Here is a 26,119-nt window from a genome sequence, read left to right as displayed (position 1 = left end):
GCGGGATTATATTAGTCTTTATCATTATAATATTTTAATCTTATAACCCAACATGACATCGTTTTGAGCTCACTGGAGATAACTATATCTGCAGTGACTGGATTAATATTTTTCTAATTATTTCAGGGTATAGTATTTCTCTAGTTAATAGAGATAAATTATCTCCGGTGAGCGCAAAACAATGTTGTTTTGAAGCGAAAATTAAAGTGTTTTTGTAATTTTAATATATTGCAGAGTTATATTATCATTACAATATTTTAATATTGACTTTATTGTTTCTACGGTGAATGTAGATAACTTATTTACATTTATTCAAAAAACGACGTCGTTTTGAGTTGAAAAATTTAAAAATTATAATAAAAATGACCATTATAACCCTGAAACAAATTATAATTACAAAAATACCCTGATTTTCGCCTCATAACGATGTCGTTTTGTGCTCAATGTAGATAACTTATTTACATTGACTGTAGAAAATGCGAACCCTTTAATCTTAAGGATCTATTAGTCTCCTTCTAAAGGAGATAACACTTTTTCCCGCAAAAGACAAAAAATTTCTGTAACAGAAGACAAATAAAGCCCTTAATCTTATAACCTAAAATTACGTCGTTTTGAGCTGACTGGAGAAATACTTTTCCCACCGATGTACCCAAAACGATTTTATTTTAGGACTAAAATCTAGGTGTTTTTGTAATTTTAATATATTATAGAGTTATATTAGTCTTTATCATTATAATATTTATATTTTAACGTGAATTTTTTTTTTTAATAAATAAATAAATATAACGAGAGACTAGTGTAAAAAGTAAAAACACACGGCCTTCATAGTCACTCATCCGTTGCTCCGATTTCCGGTGGAAACCTAGTTGAATTGTCGTGCACCTGGTTCGCCGGAAACTAACACGATGGCTACATATTTGCGGCTACCTGATACGGGCCCAAGCCCAACAAATAATAACACAACCCAAAGCAATTGTGAAGAAGCAGGTGCGCACACGTGTATCGGTGAAACAGTGGACCAAGAAGTAATAGCCACCAATGAATTACACGATGGCACAGATGAGGATGAAGAAATACAAGGTCAGCGACTAGAAAGGGAAGGAAGCAATCCAAAGGAAGATCAACCAAAGAGAATTAGAAGAAGGCCTAGAAGGTTCGATGAGGAAGACTATGTCTGTTAGAAGTCAGTTAGAGTTGTCGTAACTGTGTAATAGAACGTATTGCTATTATCATTGAGGGTTGTATAGGATTGCTGTGGTTGTTAGGATGATTCGATTAGTCTTCCAGGAAAGACTATATATAGGAAGATCCAGGTGAGATAGGGTAGCAAATATACTTGTAATCATTCTTTACTGAATAAAAGTCTTTTTTTCTCATCTCCTTCTCTGTTCTCTGTGTTCTGGCTGAATCGATAGGTTGATCCTATCACTACCCATGCCCACTTCTTCATCTTCTTCTTTCTCACAGTCAAATCCCCACGAAGGAAATGCACAAATCTTAGGACGTTTTGCTCCGTTATTGCTACAAACAAAGCCAAAATTCCCGTACCCCCTCTCAACCCGAAAGATCCCTTTCTTTCCAAACTTGCTTCTGTAGCTTCCTCTTCCCCAGAAACCCTCCTTAACCGTCCCTTCAACTCCGATACCCCTCCTTATTTGGACATTTTTGATTCCCCCAAGCTCATGGCTATTCCCGCTCAAGTAATGTATACACATATATAGATATCTTCTTTTCCTCCTTACCAATTTTAAATTTTCACTTATTTGATTTTTCCAAGGTTTTCTGGTAACATAATATGCCACTTCCTATTAGAAATTAAAAGTATAGTAGAATTTTTTGTTTGCTGTGTGCTGACATGAGAGACTGTGGCTTTTTTTTAGTTTATACTATCTGCATTGCTTGTAGTCATGTTTTTCTGTTTGGGTAACTCAATCTTATGCTTGAGTTAGGTGGAAATGTCTGTTTCATACAATGAACATCGTCCTAGAAGGCCACCACCTGACCTGCCTTCGCTGCTTCTCCATGGCAGAATTGTTTACATTGGCATGCCTGTAAGTGTGTTCATTTCTTGCATTTGGTGCCAATTCTGTTGTTTGTGACAGTATTACTAAATTCATACTTTGCTGTTGCAATTTGTACAACCTCTTATGACTGCTTCTGCCTCTCAGTTAGTGCCAGCTGTCACGGAGCTTGTTGTTGCAGAGTTGATGTACCTGCAGTGGATGGATTCTAGTCTCCTAAAGAACCAATATACATTTACATAAATTCCACCGGCACTACGCGAGATGATGGTGAAACGGTAATTGGCTTCCTGCTTGATGTTTTGTATGAAATGTTTGATGTACTATGGACATGTTCTTTGTGTAGTTTAGGTATCTTTAGTTTAAGATAATCTATTGAGCAGCCTGTTTGCTTCCCTCCTTTCTTGCCTTCTCATGCATTTTGAGTTCTTGCATTCAGGTAGGGATGGAGACAGAAGGTTTTGCCATTTATGATGCAATGCTGCAGTTAAAAAATGAGGTCTGTTTCTTTTCATTAATAATGCACTTAAAATGATTATATACTTGTATGTCTTGTTGACTTTTATGGTTGGCTGCTTTGGGTTTCTGGAAAACGTCAAGAATGATGTTACTATGGTGATTGTGACATTATGGCATCAACTGTTGGGTTGTTGTATGCACGATTCCTGCTACTGGTAGCATGATGGCAGTACCTTCTGTTTGTAATTGCATGCATTTATTTCACAAGTTTTATCGACCTGGCATTTATATTTGTAACTTAATCTGTGTAACTTATTCTTAAACAATTCTGATCGGCAATAGGTTTTTTTTTCTCTTCTAAGAATCATGTGTAATCTTTCATCTTTGCTCAGCTGTGTGTTTTTATCTTCACTAACATTTGAATATATCGTTTCCCTTGTATTTGACTTTTGCGTACTGACCAGGTACACACAGTGGCTGTTGGAGCTGCTATAGGTCTAGACTCTAGCCTGTTTGCTGCTTTCTGCAGGGACTCAGGGTAAACGATTTATGATGCCACATGCCAAAGCCCAAAGGTACAGTGTTGAGTCTGTTGACGTTGTGGTTTTTAAGTTTGTGGTTTTGGTCCTTTAATTCTTTACAGATGTGATACTTTTCTATTGATTACTCTTTCAGCCATGATTCAGCAGCCTCGTATTCCATCATCTGGGTTAATGCCTGCGAGTGATGTTCTTAGTCGTGCACAGGAGGTTAGTCAAATTTGTTTTTGCTACCTTGTGTTTTTTCATCATTAGGAATGACAAACTTTGGTGGTGTTTTCATTTTAACCCATGCTATTGTTGTCTTGCAATTGGCATGTAATTCTTCCATGCTATTTTAAATGCAAACTCTTGATGGAATTTAATCAATGATATTTTATTTTCCTTTAGCTGCTCTCCTCCTGCTCCAGTCCTAACTTCTTCCTCTACCTCTTCCTCTTACCACATGACCTGAAACATAACCCCATCTTCACTCTTTTTTGCAACTTGGCATTTGATAACCTTTTGAATCCAACTCCTCTACTCCTAAATGGACCGTTGGTGCCATTTGTTCTGCTTGTGGTAGACCCCATATTTGATACACCTGCTGAAGATATCCCCTGCGAATTTGTTCTGGGCCCTGTTTCTGCAGACACTGTTTTTGGTGGATGAAAGTTTTCTGTATCAGAATCCACTCTTGCCTACTGGATTCACCCCTCCTCTGGCCAGCACTTGGTTCTTCTCATCAGTCATCTGGGTATTGTTCATCAGGTCTGATAGTGTATACTAATGGGCTGAAAGTGGTGAGTGGGTTAGTTAGTTATGGAATTCTTCTAGAATATTCTTAGGGGATAGGATAAAAGGAGGGGGATTGTGGGGAGTGAGGTAGGCATGAATTGAGTGAATATTGGGGATTTGGGGATCTCTTGAAGCCTAGGTTTGTTGGCTTTGAGGGTGAAGACAGGGTTTTTGAGCAGTAACCAACTCAGTGCCCTCCCCTCCATAGCCACCATCACAGCCTGTTACCCCTTTTATTTGGAAATACCTCTCCAATCTATTAACCCAGCCATAGGCATAATTGCCAAGATTAGGGGAATCTCCAACCTTCTCCATCTTCGTTTCCTGAAGTAATAGAGCAGGCTCCTTCCACTAGACCTACCCCTTAGCTCGCGTGATCCTCTCCAAGAGTTCTTTGATCTTCTTGAGCTGTGCTTCTTGTAGGGCCCTACACGATTCTTGGAGCGCTCTCTCTCTCTTTCTCTCTACTTCCATTTTAGTCTCCATGCTTCAGACCTTTCCCCAAATAGTTGAATCTGGCTTCCATTCTCGTGCGCAGCATGAACCAGCAACAACTCCCTCAATATTTGGGTGCTCTATGCCAGTTAATAGAACTGGTTCAGAATATAGGAAAAGTTATACAAGTTTTATTGAAATAATCCCTTAATCCTTAATCTGTATCAAAGAGATATCAGATCTGAGATAGGAAATGAGAATTACAGAAGGTATACGGATACCCAGGTGTTCTGGAGACCAGGAACTCTCCCCTAACTTACTTGGTTTTCCAAAATGATAACTGTCTCCACTGATTTTCCTTCTTCTCCCTGTTATTGCCCTCCATGTGCCCAGATAACTATCTAATAGGCAGTTATTACAATTAATTTCAAACTGGGTTAACTGTCTACATGACAGATTACAATTAATTTCCTCCTGGGATTCTATTTCCTTGCTCTCTTATTCTTTCTACTGTATACCTTCATAATGGGGGGTTTGCTGACAAATTCCTTAGGTACAGATTCTCTCAATACATTTTGGGGCAATTATTCATTTTCTTTTCAGGTCTAGTTTCTATTGGATAATTAGATGTTAAATGTGATCCTTAACATCTTTCTTTTCCTCCCTCCTATCATCTCTTCTTCATGTTCTTATATTTAGTCGAAAAAATGTCCAATCACATCTTTGAAACCTTTGTTTCTCCTCTTCTTCTTTGCAGGTGATAATAAACAGGGACACTCTGGTTAAACTACTGGCCAAACATACGGGAAATGTGAGTATCATGCTTATGTACTGGCTGCCATATTTATTTAGGGAATATGAGGCAGAATATAATGTTTTTGTTGTTTGCTTCTTTTCTAAATTACTAGTCAGAGGAAATAGTTGCTAACGTGATGAAGAGACCAAATTATATGGATACAACAATGGCTAAGGAATTTGGAGTCATTGATAAAGTAAGTGGTTATTTACGTTTGTCAGTAGGTTGTCTTCTTCAGTCTATGCTCTCGAACATGCATTGCTGACCAAACCAATGTTGGAACCCACTGTTCCCAGATTCTTTGGCGTGGCCAAGAGAAGGTTATGGCTGATGTTGCTCCTCCAGAGGAGTGGGACAAGGGTGCTGGTATTAAAGTTGTAGATGGTTTTTAGTTCCTCTTTTGTGGATACATATCTTGTCAATGTAAGTGAAATCATGTCTTCCTCTCTCATGTTGTTACTGCAAAATATCTAATCTTTTTTCACTTATTTGCGGGGAAGCTGCCACTGCTTTGGGGGTGGGGTGCAAAGGGACTTGCCGCATGAGATTTGATAGCTAGAACTAAGTAGATGATGTGTTCCTCGTTAAAGCTGCTAAGCTCCTCTGTAGGAGATTGCATCATATAAGGCGGTGTTTGGAAAAATAGAAAACCAGTTTTGAATTGTTTATATTAAAACGTAAATCTATATAAATGTGAACTAGTTTCAAAATATTATATTTATTTTGTCTAAATTATTTTTGAAGTAGTTCAATAAATATTGTTTGGTTTATCTTAGTAAATCTTTGTTTAAATTGTATATAAGAGAGGGATATGGGGAGAATAGTTTAGCAATTTATGATTCAAATAGGAACTAATTCGTTTAAAGCTAACTCTGTTGAATTTCTTTGAACCCTGCTGTTATAAATGGCCTGGCGAATTTAAGATAACCCGTTTTGACACCTACTGAACAATGCAACTATAGTGTGATGCGTATCTTCTGTATAGACTTTGTCTTGAACATCAAATCCACAACTTGATATCCTTGTCTACTTGGTAATGATTCTCTCTTTTACGGGGGAGTGGATCCTCTCATGTGAAAAAGTGGTCATGTGGTCATGTTATTGATCATAACCACTCATTGATGATGAGATAAGAAAGAGAAAAGTGTATAATTTTTAAATGAGTGGTTGTGATCAAATAACATGACCACATGACTACTTTTCCACATGAGAGGATCCACTCCCCTTTTATGGTTCGCTCTGGCATGTTATTAGTTTTTTTTTAGAATGTTTAGGGCAAAGTGATTACTCCTTTTTTTGTATGATCTATCTGAAGTTTCATGATGCTGCTTTGCAGGGCACGTGCTTGGGGCCCTGTTACCATGGATAGGAGGCTCTTTTTTTTAATTTTTTTTTAAGGGGTCCTAGAAAAGTTCCAGAGCTCACAGAAAAGTGAACAATAGCTATTATATGCAGAAGTGCCCAGAAGGCAGAGGAGTTGATGGAATTTTTATTTACAATGACAAAAAAAGAAAAAGAAAAAGCAGACAGTGATTGTTCATCCATGTGGTCATAAAGTAATTGGTTCTCATTAATTAGTCAATGATTGCCTACCCGCACTTTACCTACTGATTTACGTTTCCTATTGCACAATCTAATATTGTACATGCAAATTTTGTAATCTCTGTTTTTATCTCATTCGACGAGAGATGAATTAAAAGTTTAACTTTACAAGTCACTTGCTGCTCCACGTTCAACTTAGTTAGTTTGTGTTTTGACATGGAAAATGTATAATTTATTTTCTGTGTTTAAAATATCTAAACCGAAAGAATTTATTTCATTTATGAATTCTTTTTTGCGTGTTTAAAACTCGTTTAAAATTACATAGTTTTATGAATCTAATTTATTTATAGTTCTTTTGGTCTGTAAGTTATTAAATTTCATGATTTGAATCGTAACTATTTCATTTCAAATTTATTTATTTGTTTTGAAGTTGAGGCGTTCCAAGTATTATTGGGTTAATCTTCATTGACGGACAGGGCCTGGTTATTTTTAATAGAAGCCTTAGATTGGCCAATTGAAGGAATGAGCATGTCATGTTAAATTCCCTGTAATTTTTGACTTGATATGCGACTTATGTCATGTCATGTCATGTGCAACTGTGCCAGTTCCATTATTCAACCATAACTTTAAAATCATCTTAATTTGAAAAAATAAGTAGGCATGTCAGTCATGTGTGCATGGACCGCGTGGGTGTGAGGTGTTACTGTTACTGGGTCAGTGCAAATGAACCATCCCTCATTCTCCTTCCGGTTAGCGTTATTCCTCTCATTATCTCTTACGGCGTCGTCATCGTTGCCACCAATACCATTCTTTTCGAAGCGTTATTCTCCATCTTCATCTATTCCCAAAGCCACTCCCTCTGACTTGTTGTCTCTGCTTGGTTCCAAACCTCAGTCCTTAGCCGTCAATCCTGACGTAGCGCGTGAGCTCAAATCATGCCTCAAATTCCTCGTTCCTTTTTCTCCAGTGGAGCCTCGTCACCGGAAATTGGGCTGGACGGGCCCAACTCGGAGAGAGGAGAACGAGCTGATTTGGTTGCCGCCAGAGCCGGTTTTGGAGCTGGCTCGCCTAGCCGTCGATTCCGGTGGTGACCCCGCTGCTATTCATCGCGTTCTCGATCCAACCATCATCCCGGTCAGTTTCTTTTGCTCTTGTCTTTACCAATGCTTTCACTATTATCTGATGGTGTGGTGTGGTGTGGTGTGGTGTTGTGATAGCATAGGTACCTGATGTCGAAGGATCAAATCAAGAACGCTGTCAACTCACCAGAACTCCTTATGGCAGACGTTTCATTTGTGAGGTTTGTTCTACAATACCTCGCTTAGAGAGAGAAAGAGAGAAAGAGAGAGAGAGAGAGAGATGCTAATGTTGCATTTCCGTCTCAAATTTCAGGAACTGAACTTGTATCTACAATTTTTGTTTGAACTCATTGTTGATCGGGGTCCATCTGTTGGGTTGGATGTTGCCTTGAACCGGTTTGATCTGTTCCATGGTCATCTATTTCTAGCCGTAGATTCTGGAAGGCTTGGTATATTGTATGTTGATTCTGATACCTTTCTCTGGATGTCCTCTTTCGCATTCTTTTTGGTCCAAACGTGGATTAACCCCTTCTATTCGATATTATTCACTTTTTAAGACTGTTTATAGTTTTTTAGAGTTAACAATGCAACAATTTCTCATTTGGCAGATTCCATGCAAAGGAATATCCAGCATATGATAAACAAGTGTTCCCTTACAATTTGGGTTTTTGTCAGGGAGGTATATTACTATCACCACACCATAATTATAAATGATATGTATAGTTCAAGTTACATTCTTCTCTGTTAATCTTCCACTTTGTTGTTAGTCTTGTGTTTGGATATTCTGTAGTATTATAATCTCTAGATCTTGTGAGAGTGCTTCAGAGTTTTTGTGTGTGAGGGAGAGGACTTGAGATGGGGAGAGATGAGAGAACATTTATGTTGATAAGTCTAAGAGCTCCTTGCAAATGACAGATGTATAAATAGGGGTGTTATCAGGCCGAGCCGAGCCGGACTTTGGTCTTAAAAGACTAAGCCTGTATTTAAATGTGTCAGCCTGACCTAGCATGTTACCTTTTATGAATACAATTATCTGCCTGTGGCCTGTCTTATTTACAAAAAATAAAAGCCTGGTTTAGCCTGTTAAAAAAAAATAAGACAACAAAAATTTATTCAAACAGAATATACGATCAACAACACTAATAATTCCACAAGGATTCATAAATTCAATATATATCCAAACAACATAATATAGAACAAAATCATTCAAAAAGTCTGTTTAACCAATAAAACGAGTGAAATGAGTTGAAGGGAGAGAACACTATTATAAGTAGTATAAAAAATATAAAGTAAAAATAAAAGTTAGTATACTAGGCCAGCCTGAGAGGCTCTAAGGTCGGGCTTTTGAATTGGAGCCTGAGGCCTTTTTATTAAACGAGCTTTTATATAAGTCTAAGCCTGGTTCCAACAACCAATTTTAGACATATAAGCCAAAGTCTCCACGAGTCGGGCCAAAGGCCCCTGGTTCGTTTACCAGTTACCACCCCTATGTATAAATGCTTAATTGTCTTTTCTTTTGATACTCAACTTTTAAAAAGGTATGTGGTCTTTTGAATCCTCTGCTCTTATTTCAGGGTCCAATGTGACATATGATGATTCGATGAACCTGCGAAATATTCTCTGGCTGGCACCGTTGCCTGGCAATTCTTCTAAATCTTGGGTGGCACCAGGTACCTTTGGTAAAGTTAGTATATCTGTACAAAGTTTGAACGCTTTTGATATGGTACATATAAGTTTCACCATAAATGTTTATGAACAATAATTTGATCAACCTATCACTCGTACAAAAAGTCATAAACATAAACCCTCATGTTCGACTTCTGGTTAACTCTACTGGTATTAGAGTCAATTACTGAATCGCCTCCAACATTTTTGTTTTGGTTATTGTGTCTCACTGAAACTCCCCTAGCACTGCTGTTTTGATTAGTGGATCTTGACTCACTCTCATAAGTAGCTGTTCTTGCTGACAAAAAATTTAGGGAAGTACTTCCCCCTTTAATCCCTGTTTGTTGACTTCCTTTATGGAGCACCCTATTCTTTCCGTCTATTCGTTGAGCATAATCCATCATTTCAGGTAAGGAAGTCTCAGCCTGAATTTCCTCCTTCAATCCATTCAAGAATATCCCTTTTAAATATTCTGGGTCTGAACACCTTAAGGGCCATGCATACAACTCAAATTGCTCCCTGTAATCCTCTACAGTTGTTGCTTGTCTAAGCCCAAAGAAGAATTTCGTATGGATTTTGCATCATAGAGGGCTGGAACTTGCGGATTACAGCCTCTCGAAAATTCCCCAATGATGGGTTTGTTGCTTCAAGCTCCCACCATTGATACCATGATAGGGCTCTTCCTTCCGAAGCCACCATGGCAACTTGAAGTCTCTCCTCATCAGCAACTCCTTTGAGTTCAAAATATCTCTCAAATCCATACGCTTCATCTCCTAAGAACAGAAAGATTTCTAGTTTTCTCGATCTTTCTTCTTGTCTTTCCAGTCTTGTCTCTTCTCTCATTTGGCTTCCTCCTGAAGAGTTTGAAGGTTGCCTCTCTGGTTTTCAAGGAGGTCTTCTATCTTTTGGAGGGTGACTCTTGAGTTTCTGCCCACTGCTGATTATCCTTAATCAACGTCACCAAACATTCAAGTCTCTTTTACAAGGACTCTGATAAGAATATACTCATGTAGGTGCATGTAGGGAATTATGTTCTACCAATGAGGTGACATAACTAACTTTAGAATATTCTAGGAGGTTAGGCTAAGAATAAGAGGGGAAACATGTAGTGTGTAAAGGCAACTTGGTAAATATTGGACTTGAAATTGGGAGAGTCAATACCTCTCGAATGTACTGAAATTTAGCTTTTCTGCTTTGAGTATTTTACTGTTAATGTATTTGAATTCTGTAATTTCCTTTCTTGTTCAAATATATAGAAGATCCAGATCCTTTTTTGGGCAAAAATACTGTTGTTTGTCTCTGTTTTACTATTATTTGATCCGGTTCTTATCAATTGGTATCAAAGCTATCCGATCCGGGTAGCTTTGAACCACACCAATCAAAAAAAGAATAAATAAATAAATAAAAGAAAAGAGAAAGAATGGAAAACAGATCTGAAGATTGGAGGAAAGAAGAGAGACAACTGGAAAACAAATTGGAAGAAAAAAGAAAGGCAAGTTGAAGAAAATCATATGGAGATACTCAGTCTCCTTGATGAACTTCTTGAGAAGACCAAGAATCACGCTTACAATAAACGAACGGACAGAAGGCGAGATAGAATGCAAGTTTCACAGCCAAAAAGGGAAACCTAGAGAGGTCTGGTGGTGGAGAATCCATTTCGGAGAATGAAGATTCCTTTATTCTATGGAGAAGAAAATGATGCCTGGGGATGGCTAATTTACCTTGAGCAATATTTCCAGACCAAGAAAATTCAATAAGAAGAAAAGATGAGAGAGGCAGAAAAAAGGCTTAGAGGTTTTGCATTCAATTGGTATTGTTAGAATATTAGATATGATACGATTAGATATGATTAGATATGATTGGATTCTGTCTTATACGTAAATATTCTGACTGTATTAGGATTAGGTTTGGGCCTTACACTTAAGCCCATTAGGGTCTCTATATATTGTAACTCCCTGACACAGATCAATACATAACGTATTCTTTTACATTTAACTTGGTATCAGAGCTATTTCGTTCTAGGAACCCTCGCTTCCGCTTAGAAATCTTGTTCTTCGCTTTAAAACCTAAGCCCACTGCTTAGGAGTCATCTTTTCTTTGCCGTGCGTCCTTCCGGCAAGACATCAAGGACTGTAAGTCCTCTTCAGGCATCTTCTGCACGTGTCCACATCCCCAAAGAGTCACCGGAGCCACCATCAGCCACCGTCAGCCACTGTTCAGGCTGCCGAAGTACTTTTCCGGCGAGTTTTCAGTCTGGAACGAACGCGAACAGCACCCTCTCCTCCCGGCGACCTGCTCTGTGGAAGTCCGGCCACCATCGGAGTTGTCACGCGCTCTCACGCGCCTCCAGTCTTCTCTGCGCGTGGGCTTCACGCGCCACCTTCTGCCGGCGCGTGAGCACTATTCCGGCAGCTTTTTCCGCCGGTCTTGGACAGAGAAGCTCGTCTTCTCCTCCTCTTTCTGGATCTGTGGTTGGTTCTTTGTGGGTCTGACTTTTTGTGCGCACCTCTTCTTGATTGGTGATCAGGTTCGTTTCTCTTTATTTGGTTTATATCTTTGTGATTTAATACTATGGCAGCAAACCCTCCAATTCATTCGGAGGTCAAGTCTCCATCTCCTCCTGTGAGAAATTCTCCCAATATCATCTCTACCAATATTGGGTCCATTACCTCTTCAAAATTGAAGGGATCTGTTAATTACAAGAACTGGGCCACCTCTGTTCGAGTTTGGTTCTTTGGACAAGGATATGGGAACCATCTCACGACTAAGTCTACTGATGTCCCTAAGGAGGACAAGTCTGATTGGGAAAAGATTGACAACCAGCTTCTGAGTATCCTCTGGCAATCCATTGATCCGATCGTCTTGGATATCTTTTATTCCTTTCAAACTTGCACTGAAGTATGGGAGGAAGCAAAAAACCTCTACACTAATGATGTTCAGCAACTCTATTTCATCATCTCCCAGTTTATGGAATTGAGCAAATCATCCGACATTCAGATGGAGACATATATTGGCAAGAGTCGCTCTTTGATGCAGGCATATTTGGATATGCTGCCTTACCCTACTGATGCTACTGCATATCGGAAACAGGTGGAACGTCTCTTTATGGTTGCCACACTTTCTGGCCTTCCCGAAGAATATGATAATGTCCGTGATACTATCTTGACTAGTGGGGAGCCTGATCTATCCATGACGTATCGGCGTCTTCTGAATTTGAATAAGAAATCTACTCCTGCATTGTCTTCTGCTGTTGATTCTACTGCTCTAGTTTCCCGTACTGATTTTCGCGGGAATATTAGAGGTGGACGTGGTCGTGGTAGAAGCCCAGAAGGCCGTGGCCCAGGAGGCCGTGGCCCAGGAGGCCCAGGAGGTCCAGTCGGACGTGGTCAGCGACCTCGTTGTCATTACTGTCAGCAACTTGGTCATTATGAGGAACGCTGCTACACAAAGTATCCTCACATGCGACCTTCTTTTGCTGCTAATATAGCTCAATCGGATACTGCTTCAAATGGTACAGTCTCTCTCTCCTCTGAAGAATATGTAGCATTCCAGGCCCTTCTCAGGAAGTCCTCTCCTCAATCTCAGGCCTCCGCTTCAGAAACTGGTAATCCTGTTGCTTGTGTTTCTCATTCTGCATCACTTGGTCCTTGGATATTTGACTCAGGTGCTACTGATCACCTCTGTGGTAATAAGGAACTCTTTTCTTCCCTTACATATTCTGAAAATTTACCCTCTTTTACTCTTGCTGATGGAACTAAGGCCCCCGTTCATGGGATTGGACAAATCTGTCCAACCTCCTCATTGACCTTGACATCTGTCTATTACATTCCTCACATCCCTTATAACTTAATATCTGTTAGTAAATTGATCAATTCTCTTAATTGTATTGTCACATTCTCAAACCAATCTGTTTCTGTGCAGGACCCGGGTACGGGGAAAATGATTGGAGTGGGCCGTGAGTCACGGGGTCTGTTCTACCTTGATGTGTCGAGTCCTTCAGTTGCTTGTTCTCTCACAGAATCTCCACAACTCATCCACAGTCGTCTTGGGCATCCTAGTCTTGCGAAATTGCAGAAGATGGTTCTTCTTTTATCCGGTCTTCAAACTTTAGATTGTCAGTCATGTCAGCAAGGAAAACACATCCGCTCCTCCTTTGCTAATCGTGTCAATAAGCGAGCTGATGCTCCTTTTTCAATTATTCATTCAGATGTTTGGGGTCCTAGTCGAAGTGTGTCTGTTTTAGGGTTTCGGTATTTTGTTACCTTTATTGATGATTTCTCCCGTTGTACTTGGATTTATTTAATGAAAAACCGTTCTGAGTTGTTTTCTATTTATCAAAGGTTTTCTGTTGAAATTCATACTCAATTTGGTGCTTCTATTCGTATTTTACGTAGTGATAATGCTAAGGAATATGTTTCTGTTGACTTTTCTCATTTCTTAGCCACACAGGGTACTTTACACCAAATCACTTGTCCTCACACTCCACAACAAAATGGAGTAGCTGAACGTAAGAATAGACATCTCATTGAGATTGCCAGGACTCTTCTTATTCACATGCATGTTCCTCTTCACTTCTGGGCTGATGCAATCCTTGCTTCTTGCTTTCTCATCAACCGCATGCCTTCATCTGTGCTTAATAATGATATTCCTCATAACTTATTGTTTCCGGATGTTCCTCTCTTTCCTCTATCCCCACATGTTTTTGGTTGTACCTGTTTTGTTCATGATCTCACTCCTGGTAAGGATAAGTTAACATCCAAAGCCTTTAAATGCATTTTTCTGGGTTATTCTCGTCTTCAAAAGGGTTATCGCTGTTACTCTCCTGATCTCAAGCGTTACTTAGTTTCCGCTGATGTCACCTTTCTTGATCAACAACCCTTTAATTCTATCCCATCTCCATTGTCACAGGTTGATCATGTTCTTCCTGTTCCTTTTCTTGACTTGTCTTTGCCAGATGCAGGTGCTTCTACTCCAGATAAGCAATCACCTATTGCTCCAGTACCTGAGAACCGTCCACTTCTCACTTATCAGCGTCGTAACACAGTACCTCCAGTCGACTCGACCCCTGCTGACTCATTGCCCTCTGCAGTTGATTCTTCCCCTCCGTATCCTTCACCAGAGGCTCTTCCCATTGCTCAAAGAAAAGGTACACGTACTACTCGTAACCCTTATCCTCTTTATACCTTCTTGAGCTATGATCGTCTTTCTCCTCCTCATTTCACCTTTGTTTCTAGTCTTTCTTCTGTTTCTATTCCTAAGACCACAGGTGAAGCACTTTGCCATCCAGGATGGCGCCAAGCGATGCTTGATGAGATGACCGCACTTCATACCAATGGCACTTGGGACCTTGTTTCTGCTCCTCCAGAGAAGTCTATAGTTGGTTGTCGCTGGGTGTTTACTGTGAAAGTTGGACCTGATGGCCATGTTGATCGTCTCAAGGCACGCCTAGTTGCCAAGGGTTTACGCAAATATTTGGTCTTGATTATAGCGATACATTCTCTCCAGTCGCTAAGATGGCGTCCGTCCGCCTATTTCTTGCCCTTGCTGCTGTTTGTCACTGGCCACTCCTTCAACTTGACATCAAAAATGCCTTTCTTCATGGTGATTTACAAGAAGAAGTTTACATGGAGCAACCACCTGGTTTTGTTGCTCAGGGGGAGTCTGGGAAGGTATGTCGTCTTCGAAAATCCTTATATAGTCTCAAGCAGTCTCCTCGAGCATGGTTCAGTCGCTTTAGTTCTGCTGTACAGGCGTTTGGCCTAATTCGCAGTAAAGTTGACCATTCTGTATTCTATAGGATTACATCTCCTAACAAGTGCATCTATTTGTTAGTCTATGTTGATGACATCATCATCACCGAAAGTGATCAAGACGGAATCCGTCAGTTAAAACAACATTTATTCAGTGCATTTCAAACAAAGGACCTTGGGAAGCTGCGTTACTTCTTGGGAATTGAGGTGGCGCAATCTAGACAGGGCATTTCTATCTGTCAAAGGAAGTATGCCTTGGATATCCTAGAAGAGACTGGTATGTTGGGGTGTAAACCAGTCGATACACCCATGGATCCGAATGTTAAGTTATTGCCCAGACAAGGGGAGCCGTTATCTGATCCTGGATGTTATCGAAGGCTGATTGAGAAGCTCAATTATCTTACTGTGACTAGGCCAGATATTTCTTTCGCTGTTAGTACGGCTAGTCAGTTCCTTGATTCCCCTTGTGATTCACATTGGGATGCTGCTGTGAGGATCCTCCGATACATCAAAGGAGCACCAGGAAAATGTTTGTTGTATTCGGATCGGGGAAATACAGAAATTTGTGGTTACTCAGATGCCGATTGGGCAGGATCACCCTCGGACAGACGCTCTACTTCTGGTTATTGTGTCTTCTTCGGAGGAAACTTAATCTCATGGAAAAGCAAGAAACAACCTGTTGTTTCCCGATCTAGTGCAGAAGCTGAGTATCGTGCAATGGCAAATACTACCTGTGAGTTGATCTGGTTAAAGCAGTTGATTCAGGAGCTTCATCTTTGTGAACAGAAACAACCCATGACACTCATCTGTGATAATCAAGCTGCGCTACATATATCCTCTAATCCTGTTTTTCATGAGAGGACCAAACATATAGAGATTGATTGTCACTTCATTCGGGAAAAGATTCAGTCAGGAGAAATCAAGACAGCTTTTGTCAACTCGTCTAATCAACTAGCAGATGTTTTCACTAAAGCTCTTAAAGGTCCTCGGGTTGAATACATTTGTAACAAGCTTGGTGCTCATAATATATACGCACCAGCTTGAGGGGGAGTGTTAGAATATTAGATATGATATGATTAGATATGATTGGATTCTGTCTTATCCGTAAATATTCTGACTGTATTCTGACTGTATTAGGATTAGGTTTGGGCCTTACACTTAAGCCCATTAGGGTCTCTATATATTGTAACTCCCTGACACAGATCAATACATAACGTATTCTTTTACATTTAACTGGTATAAATGTTGGAGTTGGCTCAATCCTTATGCTAGTTGGAACAAATTTGAAAAAGCTTTCATTGAAAAATATCTTCATGAGATTTATTTGGTAGAAGATGAAGGCTGTGAATCTCAAAAACCAGAATTTGAAAATCAACAAAATTCTAAGTTGGAGAAGGAAAGTGACGATAAAGATAAACTAGTGAAAACATAAGTGGTTTCGATTTTTTAAAATGGCCAACAAAAGAGAAAGGAGGAGAGGAAAATCAAGGATTCTTGAAAAAGGATTCAGAAGAAGGGCATTTGGAAGCAGGTGTGATGCGTGTGCAATTGCCAAAGTCACTATGGGCTCCAATGATGGGGGTTGATCCTCCACCTTTACTGGAACCACCGGATTTGCGTTGTTATGAGAAGGAGCAGCTGGAACGTTTGACCAATGGCAGTGGAAGAGGTCATTTTTGTATGCATCATGAGAATGAAGGAGCGTTTCAAACCATAGAGGCGAAACAAAAGACCGAAGCCATTGGAGAGAAGCAGTGGCTAACAAGGTGGTGGTCGACACACGCCTCTCGCTTGAACCATTAGATTTGAATAATGCTGCACTAGGACAACGGCTGTGATGGCCTTACAAGATGAAAAAGGAGCAAGGTAGGTTAGGGGATGCACTACACAAGTTGAGCCAAGCGGTTGACCTAATGGGTCCAAATTACTTTAAGACATTCCAAGCCCAAGATAATGATATGGGTCTTTTAATGGGTTCTGACCAAATTGCTCTCAATACATTATAGTAAGTGTGATGTTAGGAATTGCACAACGATGATAAAGATGCCTAGCACCGGTCCATCAACCCGAGACAATGTCAGCTTACTCGAAATTTTTGAGATTCCCATTGAGGGTGTACAAAATTCAGTCAACAAATTCACAATTGTGGCTGGGTACTCAGCAGCAGTGGAGAAGGAAATCTTCATTTATTGCTGTCGAAGGAATAAAAAATCTCATTGAGGCTCCGTGACCAATCCTAATCTTGTGGGAGTTGCAGAGGAGTCATGGGATCCTGGGGGACATTATCATTCTTCGGGCACATGTGGGTTTCTACAATTCAACCAATGGGATCCCGGTGGAAGGTTCTTGGAGCTGAACCTCACCTTGAGGGCAAGATGAGTGTCTTTTTTTTTGGGGGGGGAGGGGGGGGGAGTATTGATAAGAATATACTCTTGTAGGTGCATGTAGGGATTTATGTTCTACCAATAAGGTGGCATAACTAACTTTAGAATATTCTAGGAGGTTAGGCTAAGTATAAGAGGGGAAATATGTAGTGTGTAAAGGCAGCTTGGGAAATATTGGACTTGGAATTGGGAGAGTCAATACCTCTCGAATGTACTGCAACTTAGCTTTTCTGCTTTGAGTATTTTACTGCTAATGTATTTGAATTATGTAATTTCCTTTCTTTTTCGAATATATAGAAAATCCAGATCCTTTCCTGGGCAAAAATATTGTTATTTGCCTCTGTTTTACTGTTATTTGATCCGGTTCTTATCAGACTCCATCTGTGCATCCATCCTTTTCACTATCACAAAAGAACTCCCTGGAGGGGAGTTTTGGTACCAGTTGTGAGCTACTGGTCAAGAATATAAAAAGAAAAAGATAGGGAAAGAGTGATCTTTATTGATTAATCCCTTCTAGATAGCAAGAAGAGATTGGCTTACATAAGAAAGAGAGTTACGCTTGATATCTCTATAGAAACTCCAGAAGAAAATATCCTCTGGCTTTCCAGTGTTTTAAAACTCGGCCCGGTCATTGACTCGGTTGAAATATTGTGTCATTGGTTTAACCGGTGGGTCATTGGTTCAATCGTTTTAATTAAATTTATATTAAATTATATAATAAATATATTGTAAGATGCATTTTGACTAACAATTGAGGGTAGCCTAGTGGTAAGTGGTAACACTATTCACTCCCATAGGCTGGGTTCGATCCCCAACCACTGTCAAAAGTGGAAACTCGGCCGAGTCAACCAGTCGAAACCGGTTCAGTTGTATAACCGATCCAATGACCAGCTCGAACCGGTGCCCTCACCAGGTTACCGAAACTCGAGTCGAGTCGATCTCACTCAACTATCGAGCAACGACAACGAAGAAAACTCCCCTCACAATAACCATCCCTTTATATTTTTCACCTCGCTTATCATTAACTGCATCGGTTACAAGTCTCTTATTATTAGCTGCACTGTCCACACACTCATTCAGTTACAAATCAGTAACTTTTACTCCTATTATTAGTTGCATTGTTCACATACTCATTTAGTTACAAATCAGTAACTGTTACTCCTATCAGTAACTGCATTAGTGCATTACCCACCTACCCATTCAGTTACAAGTCAATGACAATAACTATCCACATCGCTTCCAGAGCTCATGTTCTTTTTATTCCTTCTAAGGTATGTTTGGGTAATTGGGGGTCTCCTAACACAAATTTTGGATTATTATTATTTGTGACCTCTCAAAATCCTAACAGTGATACCTTTGGTTTGGTGCATGAGCCTGAAGCTGAATTGTTCTTTTTGGTTTTTGAATTTATTAGATGTCGTGGCACTTGATAACTTGGAAAATATAGCTTCCTGTGTTAAACTAATCAGAGTAGTTGGCTTATGAAGCCTAATTTTTTAGTGTAAAAGAGAAATGGGATTCTTTGTAGAGATTCCTATTACCACATTGCATAGTCTTTAATACCCTCTTGTGGTTACTTGCAGAGAGTCCTTTTAACTCTTACTGCATTAAACTAATGATATTTTGAGACACCTTAACTTTTTCATGGATAACTGTGATACCCAGATAACAACCCAAATCTTTGGTAAAGCACACATTAGAAATCAACTGTAAGTTTATAATGTTCTTATATGGCTTTGTCAAGAATCAACTATTTCAAAAGTCTTAAGCTGTTAGGTAAAGACTAATGAATAATTTTATTATATTTCAAACACATCCTCTCATGAGAGCCCTTTGGGCCTGAAGCATGGATAATACACATGCTCATTTACTTTATGTTGAAATTCAACTTTTATTTAAAAGAATGAGGGCGTCAAGGATCAAACTCTTGACCACTTGGTGGCTGCATTTAGACGTAGTTCCCTCGGTAATACACGAAGGGTAGGTTTTGGTGGCTGCCTTTTGGTGTTTGGTTTTTCCAGCTTCGATGATCATGTGTCCAATATTCAAGCAGGTATAAGGCTATCAAGAAAGGTCTTCTTTTGGTTGCTTGGGGACATGGATTGTGAGCTTTCCTAATTGAATTTGACTGAGTTAAAGCTGTGCACATCATAGAAAATGTGTGCATTGCCTTTCATTGGCATGCAGCTGGGATACGTAATGTTCGCACTTTTCAATGGCAATGGTCTGTCACCATTGTCAATGTACTATGTGAAGCAAAACCATTGCGCTGATTTTCCTGTAAAATGTGGAGCCGATGTCATACATCATGTTTTGAATTGTGGAACAACTCTTTTGAAGAGCTCTGGTTTTGTATGATGGTGGACAGGCTCTGATTTGTTTCTGTAGTAGTTTTTTATTTTTTTCCCTTCTGCATGTGTCACGCACAAACGGTTTGAAGTTCAAGCAATCGCTTTCTGGCCTTTTTTCCTTCGTTTCTGTGTCCTTCATGCATTACATTGACATTGATATAATTATTTCATGTTATTTGTCATGCTAGATGGCTGTTTATAAGCAATCAAAGAGATCTTCAGTCCTACTTTATTATAAAATAAAAAACAGTTCAACAATTTTTGTGTGTTTATTTGAACTCAAACTGGATACTGGGTTACCAACTTTTCTAGGCTTGGGTAATTAACTTATAGCTTAAAAAATCGATTGCACAGGTGTTCTGGTAGTGCTGGATGCTCGTCCTGATGGAATCATATACAGAGATCTAATACCTGATTATGTAAATTTTGCAAGGACTATATATGAAGGTTTTGGTTTCCATTTCTTTTCTTTACTGCTGATTTTTTAGCTTGAATATTTTTATTTTTATTTTTTTCAAAAAGGATGAATTTATTGTCTCATCACTCTTTTTTTCCTCGTAGATGATCTTGGGGAGGTTGCTGTTGATGTGAACTACTTGAATGTAGGATCTGAAAGTCGAAATTATCAAATATTTATATGCTGATGCCCAAGCTTTTGACAGGGTTTCACTTCACAATGGACACCGGATTTGTTATATAAATGAAGATGCCCAAGCTTACACGAATAATGGGTTGCATGGCAGATTTGCTCCAATTTGATGGGTCAATTGATAGCTATGCTCAATTATTGTATATGCTCATGCAATTTTATTTTATTTTTAATTAGGCGTATAACTTTACGCACTTCAATACCCCAAATTTTCTAACATGACTGGTGTTACGTATGTTACTTGAGCTCTAGCGCTCCCTAATTTATTTTGCGTAGTCCCTCAGCGGTCATGATTGATTTGACCGGACTAAGAGGAAAACGACACAGGACCGGAGTCACCGGACTATGAAACTCTCCATTTGTTTGTTGGTTGTTGTTGTTGTTGTTTTTTTTTTTTTTTTTAATTTAAAATGTGCACATTTTTAAACCCAAAATAAATTACTCGAGGCCCAAACCGAAGATTCTAATTTTATTTTTCTAGTAAGATTCAAATTTTTAAAATAGGAAATAATAAGGAATATTTTTTTTTCATATTACATGGAATAATATATATTTTTAATTTATATATTAAAAAAAGTTTTATTAATCTCATGTTAAAGGAAATAAGTTATTTCATGTCATAGAGATAAATTTGTAAGTTCTGTCACCTGAAAAATAAAAAGAAAAGAAAAGAAAATGATGACATTATTATCGAAGAGTATGTAGGAGAGAAATTTATCACATGTAGCATAAGAAGGATTTTTTTTTTTTTTTTTTGGAAATACAATGAAAACTAAAACAACATCAAAAAAAGCCCTATATTGAGTACAATCTTGGGAGACTAACTCTTCTCAAGTTATTACGAAACAATTCCAAACAAGCTGTTGGAGGGACATCCAGCACAATCAGCTGTCCATCTTGATGAGGTGCATGAGTAGCAAGCCAATCAGCAACAAAATTGCCTTCTCTATAAGTATGACTAAGCTGAATAATCCAGTCTCTTTGAGGCATGTTACGAGCTCGGATGATTAAAGCATAAAGAGGATGACTTACGTCACATCCTTTTCTTATAAATTCCAAAGTCACCTTGGAGTCACCCTCCACAAAGACTCTCTTAAATCCTTTATGCCAAGTCAGATTCATACTTGTCAAGAACCCCAAATTTCTACTGAAGTAGAAGTACCACTCCCAAGAAATATTTTATATTTAGGAGAGGAGATAACAAATCTTTTATAATATGAGATTGTATTCATCTTGAAAACTTACATTCTTGATAGGAACGACTGAAACTCTCATGTGACGTGTGACGTATCATGCTAAGTTGGAGTGGGTCCTTTAGATAAATAAATTAGTTAAACTGCTGAGATCTTATTAAAATCTGCGATATATTTGTGCAAATATATCATCAGAGAGTTAAATAGCCGAGACTCTATTAAAATTAGCAATGTTTGTAAAATATATCATTAAAGAGATAATCACAAAATTTATGAAAACTGAAAGAGTGAATACACTTTTTAATTCTTAACAAAAAATACGATTTTACTTTAATCTCTTACAAAAATAAATTAGTTAGGTAGTGTCTAATAAATTTAAAGTGGACTTATTTAGTTGAAATTGTAGTCCTTCACAGATTTAAAAAAGATTCATATTAATTCCTCAAAAAAAATTAAAATAAATCTATCTTAAATTTATTAAAGACTAAGTAATTAATTTATTTTTATAAGGAATAAGATTCGAACGTATTTTTTGTTAGGCTCTTTGCTCAAACTTAAATTTCCTGATACATTAGGGTGGGAATGCTCTAGACTTGGGCGTGGGGGAACCCTACAGAAAGAAAAGTTAAGAAGCGTGGTGGAATTTGCTGCAACCCATTGTTTTCTCGCTCTACACTCGCGCTTTGCTGCAAGTAACTGCAAGAATCCATTATTTTCTTTTCTTGAGATTTCTCTCTCTTCCCGTTTTATTTTCCGATGTACCGTCTTGATCGCGGTGATGTTTGGAAGAGCAAGGTTCGATCTCTGCAGCTGCAGCTCAGAGACCGCTTCAGAGTCGCCGTCGACCGCCATTGGCGCCGTCGCCACAACCACCACATGTTCATCCCAGCTGCTGACGCTGACGGTTACTTCTCCTCCACCATTCAGCGCTGGCTGGGCCGATTTCGTGATTTTCGTAGGGATTCCTTGCCTTCTTCTACCTCTTTCTATCGCAAACGAGGTACTCAATCAATTCCTACTCTTGTTGCTTTATATTCGGCATTTGTTCTTGCATGATTAATTTTCTATTCCGTATATTATCTTAATATTTTCTTCAAATGTCAAGAAAATAGGCATTGGCTAGATTTATCACTCGATGAATTTTTGCCTATATATCTATAGTGTCTAAGGATTTCAGTTCTGAAGAAGATTCAACTCTTGTTCGTATGATGCAAGCTGTTGCTGTTCCTGTTCTTGGAAATGTCTGTCACGTGTTTATGAACGGATTAAACCGTGTTCAGGTATGATATGCAAGCTGTTCCTTTTACTGTTGATGTTCCTTCTGATATTTAATCTGACTCCTGTATGTTATGTATGGAAGAACAGGTGTATGGTTTAGAAAAACTACACTCTGCGTTGTTGCAAAGACCTAAAGGCAAACCTCTTCTCACGGTACATCCTCTTCCAAAGCTATGCATCACGTAAAGGAGTCTCTGTGGATTTAATTCTTTGACTGGGGATTGCTTTTCAGGTCAGCAATCATGTTGCCTCCATGGATGATCCACTTGTTATTGCTGCGCTCCTTCCTCCAAAAGTTCTTTTGGATGCTAAGAATTTAAGATGGACACTTTGTGCAACTGATAGATGTTTTAAAAACCCTGCAACATCTGCATTCTTTCGATCTGTCAAAGTCTTGCCAGTTTCTCGGGGTGATGGAATTTATCAGGAGGTATGGATTCTGCAGACAATCATTAATAACCTTTAACAATATTTGTTAATGTTTGGTGAGTGATTTTCTAAATCTCGTCATCTAATTCAAGGATTTCCAGTCTATGATATTAGTTAACTTCTGGTGATATTTGTGGCTTTTGGTGAAAACCTCACAGTTCCTTTTTTTTTTTTTTTTAATTGTATTACTCTGCAATGACTTGGATTATTCAATTTATCTTCTTGTTCTGTCCTGAAAACGATTTTGTAAGTCCTTCATGTCCTAACCATTCTGAGGGTTTTGTGGTATTATTAAATGAGTATCTCTGTCTCAATAATTTTGAATCGGTCTTTTCTTATCCTTCCATTTGTCTCTGGCTTCTCCAAACTGGAGCTTCTCTACTTATGGATGATTTACTTCCTGCTGTAGGGAATGGACAAGGCCATTTCAAAACTGAACCATGGTGGTTGGGTCCACATATTCCCAGAAGGTAGTCGCTCCCGGGATGGTGGAAAAACTTTGGGCTCTTCCAAGAGAGGTGTTGGGAGGTAAAAATCTTCCATAATATTTTGCATTAGAATCCTAACCCAAAAGTTTGGCTTGTTTCATACCAAAATTATTTTCTTATTCTTTAGAGCATCATAAATCTTGTTGACTGAAGAAATAGTTTGTGCTCTAGAAAGTTTTGAAACTGTTCTATTGATAACTTCTGAATCGCAAAAGTACAAGTTCTGTATCTAAATATTGACCTGATTTTTAGTTTTGTCCTTAATACTTTGAAATTAGTCAATTAGTCATTAATGTTATTTTTCTGTTCTTTTAATTTTTTCAATATCATCATTTTTTTCGCTCGACTTAGATTAAACTGCAGATGATGGAGTTTCTGAAATTATTCATTAATTTATTTGTTGTTATCTTTTCTCTCGAATTGCTTTTAACATATATTCAAACGGGAAGATAACTTTTATTCTCACCATGTCAGTAAATTCTGAAAATGTAGTAGTATTGTATTATCGTTACTCACCAGATTTTTTTGTTATTTGCTTAAATAAATTTAGACTCAAGGATGAATTTGAATGGAAACAGAAACTTTACGAACTTGACCCTTTTCCAAGTTTTGGTCTGGAATTGATAATGATATGTGAAGTTTTTTTATTCTCTCCTTTAAAATTTTAGTATTGATTTTTAGACTTATGATTTATTTACAATGCATGATCATTTAAACTTGGACGCGTTATCATTAAAATTTTGGAAACTATTCATATATGATTTGAATTTTAAGGATATATTTGTATGGATTTATATTATGTGTTTGTCTATGTTTTATAGTACGTTTCAGCCATTATATCAGATTGGATAAGATATTATTTATTTTATATATGTTTGACTGTTTGTGTGCTGTAGGCATAATGTAATGGTAATTTACCACTAATAATTTATGACAGAGAACATAATAACATAAGAATGATAAGTTTCTGAAATATTTTTCTCGTTTCACTCTATTTACATCTGGGACTTGTGGTTATGGGGTCTATATAGTATTTTCATCTAGTATATTTTACTTCTCTTTATTTCTACTGTTTCATTTGTTAGAGCAAAACATGATTCCTGATGTAAATGTTCCTCATCAGGTTGGTCCTGGATGGAGATAGCATGCCCCTTGTTGTCCCATTTGTACATACAGGGATGCAAGAGATAATGCCAATAGGCGCAAATTTTCCCAGAATTGGCAAGATGGTACGCACTCTTGATCCATTTCTGAAAATATTTCACCAACATATGGGGAATTAGTGAAATTAGTCCAGCTTTATTCAAATTGCTGGATGGTGCATGGAAACGCGCCACTCATTGTTTCTTGACTTTGGATCTGTTTCTCACTTCCTCAAAGATCAAGATGTTCAGTTACAGTATTTAGATTCTGCATTACTCGGCACTTTTTATTGATGTGTTTTATTTTAATTGTTTGTATTTTTCAGTTTAAGCACACTCTCTGATTGTTTTGACATGCTTGGATTCTCTAGGTTACAGTACTAATAGGTGATCCAATCAATTTTGATGATATACTCAACATGGAAAAGGGCCCGGATGTGCCAAGAAGAAGACTATATGATGCTGTAGCATCGAGAATTGGTGATCGGTTACTGGAACTGAAGGTCCAAGTTGACGCCATAGCGATTGAACAAGAAATGCAGCTACAAGATCACTCCTCACACAGCATGGAACGAGCATCTGGAATCTTGCAGCAGGTTGATTGGGAATTATTTGGAATGGATAGCTTCATGTCTGTCGATGATGATTCCAAGCAGAGACAAGATACAGTTGTCCTCCCAAATATAAGTGTTTCTCAGCATCAGCAATCTCATAGGGATCAGAGTTGGAGAGTAGGTTTCTCATACAAGATGCGTGGTTATATGGATCAGATGGAGCTCATGTCTTTTGCTGCCAGAGGCTTATTTATGAATAATGAAACCAAGATCTCTGCTGACTGTAATAGAGAGATAGGCCCCTTGAAGGCATGGAAACAGTTTTTGGAAGCTAATCTATTGCGGCAGTGGAATTCCGTTACTTATTGAAAACATAGTTCTAGAGGTTGTATATTCAAATCTTCGGTACTTGAGTAAAATAATTCTGAGATTTTGTTAGATCAACAGTTAATAGTTGTAGAATTGCTCAGAATATTTGTAACTTTAATAGCTAATTTATTTTGTTGTTTGATTACTGAAAGTGGCTGGGTGGAATCATATGGTGGTCTGGAACTGGGAAAGCGGTTTTTTTTTTTTTCGTTTGAAAAA

The 26,119-nt window shown here is 38.4% G+C and overlaps 2 protein-coding genes and 1 pseudogene across 4 annotated transcripts; all 3 read left to right on the top strand.

Annotated features, from left to right (window-relative positions):
- The first annotated feature begins 824 nt into the window (after window positions 1–824).
- On the top strand, window positions 825–6,504 carry LOC133301781 (ATP-dependent Clp protease proteolytic subunit-related protein 3, chloroplastic-like; annotated as a pseudogene).
- Window positions 6,505–7,292: 788 nt separating this feature from the next.
- On the top strand, window positions 7,293–20,800 carry LOC133301780 (uncharacterized). Of its 2 annotated transcripts, XM_061501476.1 has the most exons (7): window positions 7,293–7,703; window positions 7,792–7,869; window positions 7,962–8,104; window positions 8,257–8,327; window positions 9,223–9,318; window positions 20,153–20,245; window positions 20,360–20,800. In XM_061501476.1, exons 1-7 carry the CDS (start codon window positions 7,293–7,295, stop codon window positions 20,440–20,442), a joined length of 975 nt encoding a protein of 324 aa, XP_061357460.1. In that variant the 3' UTR covers window positions 20,443–20,800. The 2 variants fall into 2 exon arrangements, with proteins under 2 accessions (XP_061357460.1, XP_061357461.1); XM_061501477.1 differs by lacking the exons at window positions 20,153–20,245; window positions 20,360–20,800 and adding an exon at window positions 13,235–13,356.
- Window positions 20,801–22,228: 1,428 nt separating this feature from the next.
- On the top strand, window positions 22,229–26,088 carry LOC133301788 (uncharacterized). 2 transcript variants are annotated; one of them, XM_061501486.1, is made up of 7 exons: window positions 22,229–22,640; window positions 22,856–22,920; window positions 23,006–23,071; window positions 23,151–23,348; window positions 23,757–23,875; window positions 24,959–25,064; window positions 25,349–26,088. In XM_061501486.1, exons 1-7 carry the CDS (start codon window positions 22,397–22,399, stop codon window positions 25,898–25,900), a joined length of 1,350 nt encoding a protein of 449 aa, XP_061357470.1. In that variant the 5' UTR covers window positions 22,229–22,396; the 3' UTR covers window positions 25,901–26,088. The 2 variants fall into 2 exon arrangements, with proteins under 2 accessions (XP_061357470.1, XP_061357469.1); XM_061501485.1 differs by having other exon boundaries at window positions 22,802–22,920.
- The last annotated feature ends 31 nt before the right edge of the window (window positions 26,089–26,119 follow it).

The sequence above is a fragment of the Gastrolobium bilobum genome, unplaced genomic scaffold (genome assembly GCF_033153095.1).
Source record: "Gastrolobium bilobum isolate Gb01-03AN ecotype WA unplaced genomic scaffold, APGP_CSIRO_Gbil_v1 utg4239, whole genome shotgun sequence".
NCBI lineage: Eukaryota > Viridiplantae > Streptophyta > Magnoliopsida > Fabales > Fabaceae > Gastrolobium > Gastrolobium bilobum.
Note: the sequence above shows the minus strand (reverse complement) of the source record. Positions and strands in the feature narration are given on the sequence as shown.

What these genes read in the sequence shown, in the direction of transcription:
- LOC133301788 (XM_061501485.1), top strand. Translation starts at nt 22,397, where the DNA reads ATGTACCGTCTTGATCGCGGTGATGTTTGGAAGAGCAAGGTTCGATCT. An exon ending in TCCAAGAGAGGTGTTGGGAG is followed by an intron (nt 23,876 to 24,958) that starts GTAAAAATCTTC and finishes GTTCCTCATCAG; the next exon opens with GTTGGTCCTGGATGGAGATA. An exon ending in TTCCCAGAATTGGCAAGATG is followed by an intron (nt 25,065 to 25,348) that starts GTACGCACTCTT and finishes TGGATTCTCTAG; the next exon opens with GTTACAGTACTAATAGGTGA.
- LOC133301780 (XM_061501476.1), top strand. Translation starts at nt 7,293, where the DNA reads ATGAACCATCCCTCATTCTCCTTCCGGTTAGCGTTATTCCTCTCATTA. An exon ending in TAAATCTTGGGTGGCACCAG is followed by an intron (nt 9,319 to 20,152) that starts GTACCTTTGGTA and finishes TCGATTGCACAG; the next exon opens with GTGTTCTGGTAGTGCTGGAT. An exon ending in TGCAAGGACTATATATGAAG is followed by an intron (nt 20,246 to 20,359) that starts GTTTTGGTTTCC and finishes TTTTCCTCGTAG; the next exon opens with ATGATCTTGGGGAGGTTGCT.